We start from the raw sequence: 17,182 nt of genomic DNA, 5'->3' as shown, positions 1-17,182 counted from the left end.
ATGCATTTTCAATTAAAAGGCATGTTTAACAAAAACGTTTTTACCATAATACTGGATTCTTCATCTTATTGGATCATCAATTTCGGCCACATTTATAATAGAATCGATCGCATACAGCCCACATATTTTGGGCTTCACAAAATTCAGCAACCTAATTTCTACAAAAAGTAAATAAACCAAAAGGCTGGACCATAATTAGGGCAATCAGAGTGAAAGGTTCAGGTAGGTATTTCAAAATTGCTTAACATATAAACATATACCGGGACAACTATTGCTGGATAATTGTTGAGAGAATCTTCAGTAAGGTGGGTGCACCAACCCAATGTCGAGATGCCACTTCAACGGGTGACCCACACACCTCGGGGGTGTGTGGAAAGCCACCAGCCAAGGTGGCTCAACCTAATAGGACGTTCGTACCACATGTGGCAGTGTGACCGCCCTATTGAAGTTTCTTTCATAATTGCTATATGGCACGAAGAGGGATATGGATTCATATTTGTCAATTCAAGAGCAACTTGTCCGTAGTAAAAAAGCATTATGTTTTTCCCTTTTATGGGGAAAAATTGAGATATGCTACATAAATGGGGTTGGGAACAAGGTTTTTAAACAAGAGGTCACCCGTCGAGGTGGCTCAACCTAATAGGACGGTCGTACCACATGTGGCAGTGCAACCGCCCTATTGAAGTTTCTTTCATAATTGCTATATGGCACAAAGAGAGATACAGATTCATATTTGTCAATTCAAAAGCAACTTGTCCATAGTAAAAAAGCATTCTGTTTTTCCCTTTTATGGAGAAAAATTTGAGATATGCTACATAAATAGGGCTGGGAACAAGATTTTTAAACAAGAGGACACATGTCAAACACCAATTGAACAATTTATGTATATATATATAAAGCATCAACCGACTACTGTCCCGCAATCTCCGTCTCTAAACCCTGTCACCTGCCCCACTGGCATAATACAAAAAAATTGGTCCAATTCACTGCATTTCTGATCCAGATAACAGGCATAAAATGTTCGACCCTGGATAAATAATTTCAGGTTCAAATAAACCATGGAAGATTTTATATGTGGCACTGATTAATAAATATAATTCTTTTCTACACAACAAAAGATTCGACTTTAAAGAAAAACATTACCAAGAAAGGTTTTTAAAACATATCACAAACACATTTCACATGCTTTAATGGAGCATGAACATACTTACACAGCACAATAATCTTGCAAGATTGGAAATTCAAGAACTCAGTCGTTGGACAGTTTCAGGCATCGTTGTATCGATAATCAATCCAGTTTCCATGACTTGATTAACTTGTCCAGGGCAACAGTGGAGGAACCACCTTCACTTGTCGCTGCCTTTGCCTCCGCCTCCTTTTCTTTGGCGCGCTTCCGGAGCGACTCACCTGTGTCTGAGTCCATCATCTCTCTCACTCGACTCTCGACCTCCTCAGCAGTGACAAACCCATCCTCGGCTTCGTTAATTCGCAGAGCCAATTTCAAATCTTCCACTAGCACCACCCTGTTGAACTTTTGTTCAGCATAAAGAGGCCAAGCCACCATGGGGACGCCCGCGCAAACTGCTTCCAATATCGAGTTCCACCCACAATGAGTCACAAACCCTCCAACAGATTTATGATTCAACACCTCCACTTGTGGTGCCCACGACTTCACCACGAAACCCAGGTCCTCTGTCCGATCTAAGAATCCAATAGGAAGAAGAAAATCCAAATCCGGTTCGGGAGGAGGTAGATAGCGCTTGCTCTTGTCCTCAGAGGGTGGAGAGCGGATCACCCACAAGAACCTCTGCTTACTTCTCTCCAACCCAATTGCTATTTCTTTCAACTGCTTGTCTGAAAACAAACCAAGACTCCCAAAACACAAGAATACGACACTTTGGCTAGGCTGAGAATCGAGCCATTTCAAACATTCATGCACATCATCAGTTACACCTCGTCGATCTTCGGACGCCAACAATGGTCCTACACAAAAAACAGGAGGTGTATCGCCATCAGGATAGCAAGATCCTTCAGATAATGCTTTAAGAGTTTTTGGTTCGAGGGAGTCGAATGAGTTTACAATAAATCCAGCTGACTTTGGCAAATGGAGAGAGAATTCTAAAAAGCTTGCATATTCAGTCGAGGCTCGATCAAGCATCGGTTTTGCCACATCCGTCGATGGTATTGGCGGTAAGCCAGGAACATGAACAATTGAGTTCAGGTCTTTGAAACTTTTAATGGTGTTCCGATGTATTGTGGGCAAGTAAAGGGTAAACGCGAGAGAAGCGGCGCCTGAAGTACAAAAAAAATACGTTGGGATTCCGAGTTTGGTGGAAATGGAGAAAGCCGGGGTACAAAAGAAGTCGATTATGAGGGCGGTGATGGTGGTGGTGAGAGAGATGTGTTGAAGGGCTTGGTGAACATGAGGGTTGCTTAGGCGAATGGACTCTAAAATAACAGCTTCCATGGAGGAGAAAGAGTCGAGTTCAAGCGGAACAGATGGTAATTGGTGGAAGGTGATAGACTTGGTGGCAGCAGAAACTCGATCGATATAGGATGCGGTCGATCCAGTGTTGAATGATGGAGGAACTGTGAGGATTACAATGGTGAAGGAAGGATGGTGCTTGAGTATGAACTTCCCGAGCTCCACCATGGAAATCAGATGCCCCATGCCCGGGGACGGATAAAGAACGATAGTTTCCATTCCGCGAGTGAGAGAGACTCCAAGCAAGCTTTAGCTTCCAAAAGTTTAATAACCTCCTCGTCCCCTTCAGAAATGAGGAATAATAATTATTGGTGTATTAATCATGAGGAGGCTCCTTTTGGGGAAGGAGGAAAAGTCATGTGGGAACCTGAGAACCAACAAGGGCACATCCTGCGATTTACCTCCCTAAACAGCTGAGAGGTCGGAGGTTCAGGGACGAAAATATAGTTTGACACAAGTTGGGACAACTCTTTAAAAAAAAAAAAAAAAGAGAAATGAGGAATAATCCAAAAAGCAGGCGCCCCCCCTACTCGAGGGAGGCTACTAATAGGGTGGCGCTCTTTTTATTTGGCCAGTGGCGGTTTTCATAATCCTCTCATCCGCTGACAGCCCTCTCCAATAGCGAGGCGCCCTGGTGTGCCTTGGATTTCTAGCACTACTGCAGAAATGATTTCGTACTCACCAACCCTGCTATGGGCAGGAATTTTTTTGACTTTTTTTATTCACTTAATGAGTCCCGCACGGATCTCACTCTACGTGAGTAGTTGAAGTTCATAATTTTTTACAATTCAACGTTGAATTATAATTTAAAAAATTATAGACTTTGCCACGTCAACCGTGGATGGTATAGAGATCATTTCCATAACTTTATTTGATTCTCATTTTTTTAAAATACATTTTTTTTTAACCACACATTCAAAATATTTTCTTCATCAAAATACATTTTCAAAAAATAGCCTCCAACTTGCTGTATACCTACCAATCCATACGGCACAAAGTAATAAGCTCCTGTTATTGGGTCACCTAAACCAATACTCATGCAGCAAGTCATTCTTACCAAATCAGCAGAAATCAAAGGAAAATTTTCACCAAAAGTAGATATTGGCAAGAAAAGTAAGCTGATTCTTTTTTTTTTTTTTTTTTTGATACCCAAGTGTCCCATCTTCGCCAGACTAAATTCTGAACCCCTAGCCACCGGCCCCTCAGTAACTAGCGGAGGTAAACCGCAGGTTGTGCCCTTGTTGAATCACAGGTTCTCACCCGGTCTAAACTCCTGGCCTCAAGAGAGCTTTCTTCCGTAGTGATTGATCCACCAATAAATTGCCCCTTTATTGAATCACAAGTTCCCACCAGGAATCGAACTCTCCACGCTAAGGTTGCGAGCGCGCCAAAGGTGATTGATCCACCAACTCGAATGTGCCCTGGGGGGGCAAAGTAAGCTGATTCTCATCCCATGCCAGCCTGTATAAGGTCCTGGCCATCAAGGCAAGGAAACCCGAAGGTGAGAATATGGCTGATTTTTTAATTTTGCTGAAATTAGTTGTGTAATTATGCTTCATCTTTGATTGCTCGGGAATGCCCGGAGTATATGTAACCAATTTTGATCTATATAAATTTATTTACATGATAAAAACAAAAAAAAAACAAAAAAATTAGTGGTCTGCCCCATTTTGATGTAGCTAGATTTTTAGTATATTTTATAAGTTAATGAAATTTGTAATTAAGATATTAATAAGTTATGAATCTTATGAAATGTGTAAAATAGATAAATGTTGTGAGTCCCATAAAATATCTTACTAAAATAAACCGGTACCTATAAATTTGAAGGGAGTCATGTTTTCATAATGTCACATAATTATTTTGATTGTTTTAAACGTTGGACTAATACTGCAACCATAACGAATGTCTAGAAACCAACTTGTTACCAAGAAATAGGTTAGGGAGCTATAGTTTAATTTCCCCATAATATTATTAAGTTTCATTTTATTTTATTTTTCACCCTTCCCAACTCCACCCTGCAACTACAAATAAAACTCAAATTCAAGTATCTAATCTGGTAAAGATTTTCTCTTACCATTTAAACTAGACATCAATCTCAATATTATTAAGTTTATATATGATTATTGATGATATATATCTTAACGATTAGAATTTAAGAAAGAGAATTATATACACGCAACATTTTAATTGCATTAAATGTCCTTAATTTGAACTAGATCTTGATTTCAATATAATTTGGTTAATTAGTAAATATTATCGCTGACACTGATTGTCATTCAAAGTATCTGTTAACATGCTTCAAAATAACGAACAAAATATTAAACACAATTTTGTTGTCATTATTTTTTTCTTATTTAAAATACTTTTTGTGCCATCTTAAAATAATTTTTGGATAAAAAAAATCATCGAAAATAAGAAGTACAAATTGATAATATACTAAGGGTCTATTTGATTGTAAAAATCGAATTTGGGTAGAAAGAAAACTAAATTCAGGAGATTGAATTACCTACGATTTATTTTCTTGGAAATTGTTAATTAAGCCCTTGTTTGAGCCCCATTTTGAGGGGAAAAATAAATTTTTGAATAGTGTATTGATGGAAAATGTGTGGTTAAAAAAATAAGAAAAAGTTTTGAATTTGCGTGTAATGTTATTTTATTGAAGAACGTATGATTGAAATTATGTCAAAACACTGTAGAATAATCCATTTTCTCCAAAGAATGGGTATCAAAGAAGGGCTAAATGTGTTTGATTGGTATAATTTTTCACCTGAAAAATGTTGAAATTTTTTATTTTTGTTTTTCATAATAATTATTAATTAAAGAGATAATTTGTTATAATTGAAAATAGAATTTGTTCCAATTACCAAAAAAATAAAAAAACCAGGTGGAAAACCAATTAGCACCAAACCCATGGGAATTGGTTTTCCACAAAACCAAGGAAAATTGATCACATGGGAGGAGCGTGGGAAGAAAAATAAATTGTCAAGAAAATTATTGCAATGAAACAGGCCAAAAGGTGGATTTTCCATTTTCCATGGAGGATCGGTCAAAACGAACATGCCCCATATGTTCATTTGATTGTAAGAATGAAATTTTGGTAAAAAAAAAAAAAAAAGAGTTACAGAGAATTAAATTGTCTAAAACTTATTTTACTGGGAATTGCCAATAAATGTCTTGATTGGTATAATTTTTCAACTGAAAAATATTGAAATTTTGGATTTTTTGCTGTTTATTTGATTTTGTTTTTCATGAAAATTGTTAATTAAATGGATAAAATTTGTTTTTATTGTTAAAAAAATTTAAAAAAAAAAGGAAGAAGAAGCTGGAAAACCCAATTTTTCTACCAAAACCAAAGGAAAATCAATTCCTTAAACACCAAGAAAATGCGTTCATGTGTGGGGTTAATTGGAAAATCAATTCTATGAAAAATTATGTCCATCAAACATACCATTTGGATTTTTCCATTTTTCATGGAAAAATAAGCCTATCAAACAGGCCGGAAGAAAAGAACACAATGAAAAAAGTCAACAAATAAAAGTTAAATAATCTTTTATGCAATTAAAATATTGTGCACTCATAAGAAATTAGAAAGGCAATATAACCACCATAAAGAAAATAATACATGTGAAAATAAAGAAAAAGATTGAACCAAATGTGTTTTAATTTTATAAAGGTTAAATCCTTTTGGGTTTTAAATGAATTACAATTAAAATATAAACCCTTGTTTGAGCCCCATTTTTTCAGCAAAATACATTTTTCAATAATAATTTGATAACATTTCAACCACACATTCTTCAATAAAATAATATTATACGCAAATAAAAAAAATTTCTTATTTTTTAATCACACATTTCTCATCAATATACTATTCAAAAATTCATTTTCTCCACAAAAATAGGACTCAAACAAGGGCTAAATATGTGGCTTTTGGGTTTAAATGAGTTATCAACAACGGCGATAACTTATAAGACAATATTTCAAAACGTATGGTAAACGAAATATTATAAGAAGTTTATTCATCAATTTAATCATAGGATGATACGGATGATGTGATATTTAGATGATTAATTAATATATCATTTCAATCAAGTCTTATTTTAAAATGATCAATCAACTAATGTCAGATTAGTACTGAAGAATTACATTACTCAACCAAACATTATCGCTTTAAATATAAAAACACAAAAATTTACAAATACCTATATGGAACAAGATTTTGCTTTGGAATTATCTAGATTAGAGGCGGACCCACAGTGGGTCCTAGTGGATCACGTGACCCACAACTTCTAGAAATTGATTTTTTTTTTTCTTTTGGCCTTCAGTCTTCTTCAGCAAAATCCAGGAGAAGACTCCAGTGCCCAAATGGAAAAATCGAAACCCATCCCTAGTTCCCTTCCCTTAGAAAATCAAAATCCATTCTTTTTCTTCTTATGTTGATGAACACTCTTCCACCGACATAGCATACTATAAATGTGTTTAGTTGTGTGTATTGTGTATGTATTTTTTTTTTAAAAAAGTCCCATAATGAATCCGTCCGTGATTGGTGATATCACGATTCAGGAATTGAGTTGGACAAAGATTTTTGGACAGTCAACATATAGGTATTGAATTATTTGACTGTCGTTCAAAGAAATGTGTATTGTATTGTGTCTGTAATTATCATGTAAAAAGAAAGTGAGAGAACTGAACGTGCAAAGAGAGGGTAAAGGATGAAACAAAGAAAGAAGAGAGAGAGTAGTGAGCAAATAAACTAAAAAGTCATAAAAGTCAATATGCTACCGTGTGTTTTATTGGATTGAGAAAATTTCATTTGACCTTTGGGGAAATAAAATAATAAAATATTGGAGAATGGTCTTTGATAATCAAAGTTGTATAACTTCTTTTCATTTTATAAAATTTTACTTTTCATGTCTAAATTCAATACTGATGATCTAGAGTATTAAACCATTCTATTGCATATCGAACTTTTTTTATTTTTGTTTTTTACAACATTTTTGCAATTTTGATTCTGTCAGGGACGTATCTAGGTTCGGACTACAAGTTAAACTAATACGTTACAAACTGGGCTAACATGTAAAAAAATTAAATGTACACATAAATTTTTTTTTACTTATTTTTATTTATTTTTGCCCTAAAAACTATTAAGTGGGCTGGGGAGGGGACTGGGCTACAGCCCAGCCCAGCCCAATCTCCTATATTCGGGATTGTGCCCCACTAATTCAAAATTTCTGCATCCGCCACTGATCTAGATGAAATACGAACCTTATTGGACAAAAATATTAAGACAACCAAGTAACTGATGGCAACACAAAGCGTGACAAAACATGAAAATTACAATAAGATTTCAGTATTCCCACTTCTTAAGCTCCATGCCGTCCGGAGGGCTTCCTATTACCTTCTTCGAACCCACATCCTTCCAATTTGTTGATAGCACTGTCCCATGTGACTCGACCTGTGAGCGGTTCGTTAGCATTGAATAGAAATATGGATATTAGCAATTCTTGAAATATGCAAGATGAAAACATTAATATTTGCCTTCTCTAACAATTCTTACGTTTTGGTTCAAAACAATTCTTGAAATCCCATCTATCGAATCACACTTACAATAAACTTGGGAGGTTACATCTTAAGACAGCTTAGGCGCGCATTCATTTATTTTGCCTCTTTCTGGGTGGGTCTTTAGTTTCTGGCCTTTCTTTTTACGCGCTATTTTTTATAGGACATTTCACGGTTCTTCTGTTTTCTTGTTTCAACCTTTACATAGGAAGGGAAGGGGCAGGGGAAGAGAGACACCATTGCAAGTGGGAGGACAATAAAATTGAATGAGTATAATACAGGAAAGTATCTCTTAAGTTTTAAACAACAAATTGCTAGTTTAATTATAGGTGAGACTTCTTCTAGGTTATTTCCATTTCTAGCTGTAAATTAAATTTTATTAGTGATTAATAAATTGAGTAATAGATTTATTTTATGTTTGTTACAAGTTAGATTTTTAATTTTGTTAATTTGCTTTATTATGATTTTTCAAGATGGTTCGTGGTTTATTATTAGCATATTATATTTCTATATTCTTTTTATTACCCCACGTGAAAGAGGATGAGATAACTAGTGGTGGCAATGGGACCGAGTAGTTCGCGGGCTCGTGGGCTCCGCTCGCCTAAAACGAGTCACGAACGGGCTCGTAAAAAACGAGCCCGAGCAACGAGCCGAACCTATGAATTGATTGACGAGCCGAGCCATCAATCTGACGAGCGGCTCGCCGAGCTGCCACGAGCCTGGGCTCGTCGCTCGTCAAAAAAAAAAAAAAAAAATTATTTCAGTGACCAGAACGGTCACTGAACTTCCGTTCTGTCACTGTTGACCGAACGGTCACTGAACTTTGTCAGTGACCGTTTTGGTCCCTGATTTTTTTTTTTTTTCAAATTTCATTTTCTTCCTATAAATACCCATCAATTACAACATTTTTTCTTACCAAACTTACTATCAATCTCTTATTCTCTACAACTCAATTATTATCAATATTATTCATTCATTCATTCTCATTTCTATACTCTTCTACATTTTATATTCATATCATTAAATTATAATCTTGATTTTACAATATAGTTTCTACACTACTACATAATCTTCATTCATTTCTCAATTCTACTTCACTTCTTTTTCTTCAACATTCAATTTCAATTAATCACAAATGGATTCACGCTCATTTATTGAAAACTTGTTCGATGTCGGAGTCGGAAATGAAGCAAATGTGTCCCATAATCAATATGTGAATGAGTTCGCCGGTCTAAATGAAGTACCCATTCCAGAAAATATTGAAGATTACAATGTTCATGAAAGTAGTCATCAAATTAATTTGGATGATATTGATGCTGAGGCTCCAATTGATTTGGAACAGGATGATGAACCTGTTACTAAAATTCCCAATGCAAGAGGGAAGAGAAAGGTAAAGAAGCATGCAAAATGTTGGGATCATTTTAAATTGGTTCAAACTGGTCGTATGGTCGATGGAATTCCAGAAACCAAAGCAGTATGTAAATACTGTCAACAACGATTGGCTCATCAAAAAGGCATTGAAACCACCCACCTCAACCGTCACTACAAAGCATGTATGGGCAAACATGGTCTTCTTCCTGCTGGTCAAACGCAACTACAATTTGGTACTTCAGGCAGCGGTGCTACTACTACTACGCCACTTAATACGTGGATGTATTCGGAGGAAAGAACTCGAACAAGAATGGTGAAGTACATTGCCGGATCTGAGTTGCCACTAGCACAAACGGACAACCAACATTTCGTTACATTTGTCAAAGAATGTCTTCAACCGAGGTACGCTGGGGTAAGTCGAAATACTCTTCGTTCTGATACAATAGAATATTTTTTAAATGCAAAGAAAACATTGATTGCCGATTTAGAAAAATATGAGAGTGTAATATCTTTAACTTCGGATTTATGGGAAGTGATTAATAAAAAAGGTTATATGACTACAACTGCACACTATATAGACCCACTTTGGATCATGCATAAAAAAATAATTGCTTTTAAAATTATTGAGTACCCGCACAATGCTCTCAATATATTTAGTGCTATTATGAACGTTACTAGAGAATATAAATGCGAGAGTAAAATACGTTCTTTTACGTTCGACAGCGCTAATATAAATAAGTCTGTTATCGAGAAATTGCAAAGAGTACTTCAACCTGAATTTGGTAGTTTTTTATTTCATATTCGATGTGTATGTCATATTTTAAATTTAATAGTACAAGATGGTTTAAAACATGTTAAGGATGAAATTCAACGAATTAGGGATGCACTAATTTATATTACTATTTCACCTAGCAGAAAACAAGCATTTGAGGACTTTTGTGCCGAACATGGGATGTCGCATTCAAAAACTTTTATTAGTGACGTAGCGCATAGATGGAACTCCACATATTTATTATTAAAATCATGTGAAGGTTTCGAACATTTAATTACTGAATTTTATAACAGTAGACATTTTAGAAACGACGAGGAAACTGTTTTGATTGAGTCCGATTGGATTTTAGTTACTAAAATTAAACATTTTTTGAAAAGTTTTTATGATGCTACAAATATTTTGTCTGGTGTTTATTATCCTACTAGTTGTATGGTCCTTCAACGTCTTTATCTAGTTGCTAGGGCTTTTGATAGATTTAAAAATGACCCCGATTTTAGTTCAATTATAAATGTCATGAAATTAAAGTTTAGAAAATATTGGGAAGACTTGCCCATGTTATTTCCTTTAGCATGCATCATGGACCCCCAATATAATTTATCTGGTACTAAATTTATAATTGAGCGAATGTCAGAATCTTTAACTTTTAACATACCTATTACCTATAGGAATTTGGAAGCAACTTTATCTGAAATGTATGTAATATATGCTTCACGAATGGGTACACAAGTTACTCGTGTACCCTTCGACTCTACAAGTACTCCTCCCACTAATTTAGGAGATGACGACGCTGAAATTTTAAATTTATTTGAAGGTATGAACTCATATAGATATGGTCAAATTGGAAATGCATATGATTCCTCCAGTCAGAGTAGTTTGTCTTCTACTGCATGTACTAGTCAAAAGGCGTTGCCTGCTGAATTACTTGATTACTTTAATCATAATTGGCCTAGTATCAATGCATTAAGGAAAAATTCAGAAGAAGTAGTTGACTTCTGGCGAAAGTATGAACGCCGATGGCCAATAGTTTCTGCAATGGCAAAAGATCTACTAACACCTCCGATTAGCACTGTAGCTTCGGAATCTGCTTTTAGTGCAGGGTCTAGGGTTCTCTCTGATGTTAGGAATCAACTAAAAGAAGATGTTTTGGAAGCATTAATGTGCATGAAGGACTGACAAGACGCTCATTTTCGACTGCAAAATAAATATGCCGAAATTGCATGTAGTCAAGTAAGTGATATTTAGTTTAATCATATTTATGACGAATTTTTATTTTAATACCTTTATAATTTTTTTTAAAAAAATTGTACACGTAACAAGTTGTTCGTATACAATTTTTAACTCCGCCTACTCGAAATAAGAACTATTGAAGTAGTCGATCCCAAACCCGAATAAAGGAGGAGGGTTTATATTTTATTATTTTTATTATTTTAAAAAGGAAAAATATTTTGAAAAATCATTTTACAATTTCTCATATCATATTTAATTTTATCATTAATAAAATAATGATTTTCAATCAACATGTTTTCTTCAAAATAAACTTGAAAATTAAAATATATTAACTAAAAATTATTTATAACTTATAAGTAAAAAATTAAATTATAATTAAAAAAAAACTTATAAGTTATAAGTAAGTATTATTTATAAGATAAAATCATAAAAAAATACATTATAATTAAAATTACTTATAAATTAAAACTTATAAGTTATTAGTAAAACATACTTTATCTAAATAAATTGTTTACAAAATAAAAATACTTATAAGATAAAAATTTATCAAAATTGTATTTTTTAAAAAATATTTAGAAAGAAAACGTGTATAAAAATTAAAAAAAAGGAGCTCACGGGCCGAGCTCACGAGCCGAGCTCGAGCTGAACTCGTCCCTACCCACGAGCCACGAGCTCATGGGCCGAGCCGAGCTCTTTTTTTTTTTTCGAGCCGAGCTCGTGGGGTAACGAGCCGAGGGCCGGGTTTTTTTTTTTTTTTTTTGACGAGCCGAGCTCAGCTCGAGCTCGTTGGGCAACGAGCCCGAGCCCGAGCCCGAGCTCGTAGGGTAACGAGCCGAGCCTAGAGATAACAAAGGAATTTGGCTATAATATCAAAATATAAATTTCCTATTAAAGTTAAGCCTCCGTTTGGCAATTTTGTAAATCATTTATGACCAGGAATAGTGGTCGGACTCCCAAAACTGAGCATTTAAAAATCATTTATATATTGGCAGTCAAATGGAGGCTAAAATAAGTAGTGAATAGTGATCTTACAAAAGATTTGCTCATAGCTCTTCTCATGTCCTCATCGGCATCTTGGTATATGCCTCGGAAGAATTTATTCAAAGCTGCGTCACCATCGAGTGCTCTTCTTTTTCCTATAACGAAAACCACCAATGAAACATGACAATAATTAACTGCCCTCATTCCTAAGTCTGAATATGAAGTGAATTCAGAAGCAGACATTAGACAACACTGAGAAATTTGTTTGCAGATATACCTCCTTCTTTACTTGAGCTTCCAATTTATCCCAATCTACTCTCTTTGGTTTCGAAGAAGGGTACGTGAGTCTTTGGTTGCCTGAAAAACAAGATAGCAGAAAACACACTGCTTATCTTAAAACGTGATATTATGCGATAAATATGACAATTTGATGCCCCTGAAAGTAGTCGGGGTGTTGAAGGATTACTTTTCCAGCACAAGTACCTGATGAGACAGTCGTTCTTTGTACAACTGGAATGTCCGTCCTAAACTCGAGGGATGTCCAGTTTATAGAGTCAGAGCTTTCGCAAGACGAATTTCAACTTTTGTGTACATTACTTCATATCTACATTTCGAAGGAATTATCTGTTTGTCAAACATTACAGCATCAAAGAACAAAAAGTTAACAACATGCATCACCAAATGCAGAGGCTATCAATACCATATAATAGCAAAACCAAGAAAACAAATCACACAGCTGCTACCTGTGTAGAAGTGTGATGGGCAATAGGAGCATGTTTGGCTAAGCTTAAAATTAACTTTCAAATAAATTTTTTAGCTGAACGTGCTTGAGCTTTGTAGAAGTTTCTTTTGTGTATGGGGGGTGGGGAGCAGGGTTGTAGTTCAGAAATTAATTCTGAAGAGGTACTTTAAATTTTTTAATTTAAGTTTAGCAAAACTCTACAGCTCTTAACAACACGAAAGTTGCTACATCTTCTAACTAAGGTCCTAGGAGAGTTATCCCTGACAGGATCCAAAGCTCACAAAAAGGAATTGTTTTCTTCAACAGCCTAAAGCAACACATTCAATTCAAACTTCAAACGGTATGCTCTGACAAAAAGCAATCAAGAGCGTGAAATTAAAATGCTACCTTCCCAAATAACCGAGGTTGAAAATGGTATGCATCTTCACCAGGCAGATGAATGGTAACACTGAGCTGTATAGCAACCCAGGATAAAAATCAGTTGGCATGTTGTCAGCCATGGTTACTCTAAGACCATTTGAAAATTGAACACAAAATGAGTAGAAGCGGATTATGTAAGGACGTACTATTTGCTCACCAAAGTCAACCACAATATTCTTTTCTGGCACACGCTTTGCAAATATTGTAACAACGATTTCTTCAGGTTTCTGATAATATTCATGCCTGCAATACAAACTATCAGACAAAACAAAAGTAAGCAGAAAACATGCCTATAGAACATCAAGTGATATGGATTTTGTCTTTCTATACAATGACTTGCGTGATCCCACCAAAATAAACTGCCAAGAAGCAATAAATCCATCACTGGCATTTGATGAGTCTGGAGGAATCTAAGAAATAGTCATCCTCGTCACAAGTGACTTCCAATTAATAATTAACTGGTTGATGTGGATTGGAGTTTCAAGGAAAATAAAATATCGGAGTAACTCCAATAGACAAGCACTGATTATGTTGTTATTCATTTATTATTTTTTCTGGTGAGATTGGTGGAAGTTTTTTTCCGGTTTCTTTTTTCTTTTCCCTATAAATCATGAGCTGTTCTCCCCCAAAGGTAAGCTTACTCGATAGGGTTTGAGCATCAAATTCCACAAAAATATGAGGATTATTACTAGCTCTCAGCCAAAGGCCAGAATTATTGGTCATTTTACTCCTATGTAGAAATCTAACTATATTTTGGCTTATCATTAAGCTAATCAGTGGACTAAACGTAAACGATCCTGTGTTCTTAATAATTAGCAAGAAAACTGCTGAAATAAATAATGTTAAGCTTGCAGTTTCAGAAATCCGAAACAGCCCCAAATGGGTATAGAATATTAACTTGTATTTTAGTTTGGTAGATGACATCGGTGTTCCTCCGTTGGACAAGCTAATAGCTCCCGGAGCATCACTCGGAGTCGCAGAACTTTGACCCGACGAATCTGATCCAGAAGTCACATAAGATGGTGCTTCATCAACCAATTGCTTAAGCAATTCTCCAGCTTCCTCTGATATGTAAACCAAAAAACCTCAAATATGTAAACCATAATTGTTCGCTAGTACACAAAAAATAAGGCAACCTTAGCGTACATAATCAAAAAAATAAAAATAATAAAAGAACTTTAACACATCCAAACGTCTATGTAAACTTGAACTTGTGTGTGTGACAACAAATATTTAATCAAGTGAAATTAATGGCCACAGTGAATAATCTACTTAGCGAGGGAAAAAAAACCTAAACAAAAACACAGAATTTAGCTTTAATTTATTACCAAATGACAGCAATCACTTTTATCCCAGTTGCTGTGATAATACAACTGAATCTCGATTGCCACACGAGACAAACAAGATTTTACTTAAAAAAGCATCGGTACGTAAGCAATCTCCTTAAAGACAACAAAAGATTACCTGCTATCCGCTCATTGCATTCCTTGATCAAGTTAATAAACCTCGAATCTTCTGGTGCCAAAGAAGCACCAGTTTGCAAAGCTGTCTTAGCAGGTTGGTATTCTTCAAGCTCGATGCATGCCATGCTGTAAGCAGAACACAAAATATTCAGCTACTAAACAAAATTGGTGACAAAGGCAACAAGAGAAAAAATGAGCTTAATATTATTTGATTTCCTTCTTTCCTATTTATTAGCAGAAATTCGTGTTGATCCAACAGAGAGCGATTCTTCCCCCAACAAAGGAAGAGATCCTGGTGAAATTGCCGCATATGAAAGTGAGCACAAATTTTTAAAGAAATGGCCCACTTGTTTCTCAAGAAGAGATGGGAAACATGCTCAATGCCATATGATCAAATAGTGGAACCAACCACTTTTTTTTAATAGAGAAACCCTCCAGTTCAAATGGTGTTTTTTCATGCAAAATAACCATTAGATAAGAAATAAATTGTTTCACCAAGATTTTGAGCCAGCCATCCTGAATTCAAGTTGATATTGTCTCTTCCTCAAAGAAAGATGATAAAACCATCAGGCAAAGATGACTAAAAGAAAATCAGCGAGTAAACAAATCAGGGATGAAAATTAAGATTGTTTGAGAATTAGAATCCAGTAAATAAAGTTGAAATATGAAGATAAACAACTGCAATCCCATTATTAGCCTAAAGAAACAATCTCATCAAGAAAGAAAACTAAATAACCATTGCAAACTCATACATCCCAAGTTAAAGCACTCAACTAAATAAATGAAGTCATCAGCAACAACATTTTTTCATTTATTCATTACCCATTATTAGCCTAAAGAAACAAAAACTCATGAAGAAAACCAAATGACCGTTGCAATCTTATATATCCTATGTTACTGCAATCGCCTAAAAATGAAGATATCAGCAACAGCATATTTTTCTTTTTTTTATTTACGCATTACCCGTAACCCAGCAAATTATTATTTAATGTGTGGAGATTCTCTTGCTTTACATGGGAAGCTAACAGGTGACTAATTATAGTAAAACCATTCTCTCTAAAGACAGCTTCAGATTTTATTCAAACTGAACGACAAAATCAAGCCACCAAAATAAGGTGCAGAAACTGATGCTGCAAGGCTTTAGTAGCAAAATGAAAAAGGAGGAAGCGTAATGAGAATTAGCATCATCACTAACAATTGTAGAACATTAAAATGAATGAAATGTCGTCAACTAACTAAAAGAACTCACCCCTTACGAAGATATGCTTTGGCCATTGAGGGGTCCAATTCAATTGCCATGTTCGCATCAGCAACCGCTTCTGCACGATAAAAATTGAATAATGTAACTCCCACCCCCACAAAATTTAATTTGGTAAAACACGGTAATAAAAGAGGGAAAAAAGAAAAAGAAAAGAAAACAATTGGATCATTGTTAAATAGACCAGAAATTATTCGGGCATAAACTGTATACTCCATTCACTTCACAGACATATTCAGGAAAGTTACTTATATTGCATGACGACTAGTTACCACCATTGACGATATAAAAAAGCATCAAAATTTAAGTAAATAAAAGGAAACAACACAAATACCAGAGCAAGCAACAATCTATTAAAAGGTGATTCAAGTAAAATTTTAGGTTTTACCATTGAAATTTCGGAGTTTGATGTTGGCCTGAGCACGGTCGGCGAAAAGCTCGGCTGTATTAGGGCTTAGAGCAATGGCCTGAGAGTAGAGGTCAACGGCGAGTTCAAAATGGTCATCGATGAACGCATCTTTTGCCTTTGCTTGCAGATCCGACGACGACACCATTGTTACAGAGACAGTGAATCCCGTACGTGCGAGCTGGTCTGCGAGATTCAGAACTCTCCAGAGAGAGAATACAGGTATTCGGGGGAGGATTTGCTGAGGAAATACATGAAAATGACAGCAAATTTTAACGTGGGAAAATTTTCTAATTAAAGGCCGTTTGGTTGGGATTTTGAAAATTGATTTTTTGATCGTTAGAAGAAAAGTAGGGTCTATATGTGAGAGAAAAAGTCAAAAATTACGACTTGAATAATAAAATAACGATCAAAAAATTAATTTTTTAGGGCAAAAAATCCCTACCAAACGGGGCCTAAGGAATTAATTATGTCACATTTCAAAAACAAAAAAATAAATTT

The 17,182-nt window shown here is 35.3% G+C and overlaps 1 protein-coding gene and 1 pseudogene across 1 annotated transcript; both read right to left on the bottom strand.

Annotated features, from left to right (window-relative positions):
- Positions 1 to 1,046: 1,046 nt before the first annotated feature.
- Positions 1,047 to 3,042, bottom strand: LOC111405615 (UDP-glycosyltransferase 88B1-like). Its single transcript, XM_023034575.1, has 2 exons — positions 2,980 to 3,042; positions 1,047 to 2,776 (listed from the first exon to the last, which is right to left on the bottom strand). Exon 2 carries the CDS (start codon positions 2,702 to 2,704, stop codon positions 1,289 to 1,291), a length of 1,416 nt encoding a protein of 471 aa, XP_022890343.1. The 5' UTR covers positions 2,705 to 2,776; positions 2,980 to 3,042; the 3' UTR covers positions 1,047 to 1,288.
- A 4,689-nt stretch (positions 3,043 to 7,731) lies between these two features.
- Positions 7,732 to 16,931, bottom strand: LOC111405614 (annotated as a pseudogene).
- Positions 16,932 to 17,182: the final 251 nt, after the last annotated feature.

Source organism: Olea europaea, chromosome 12 (assembly GCF_002742605.1).
Source record: "Olea europaea var. sylvestris chromosome 12, O_europaea_v1, whole genome shotgun sequence".
NCBI lineage: Eukaryota > Viridiplantae > Streptophyta > Magnoliopsida > Lamiales > Oleaceae > Olea > Olea europaea.
This window is presented reverse-complemented; position numbering and strand designations above follow the sequence as displayed.

Bases quoted from the DNA above. Each gene is read 5' to 3' on its own strand.
- LOC111405615 (XM_023034575.1), bottom strand. From the start codon at position 2,704: ATGGAAACTATCGTTCTTTATCCGTCCCCGGGCATGGGGCATCTGATT.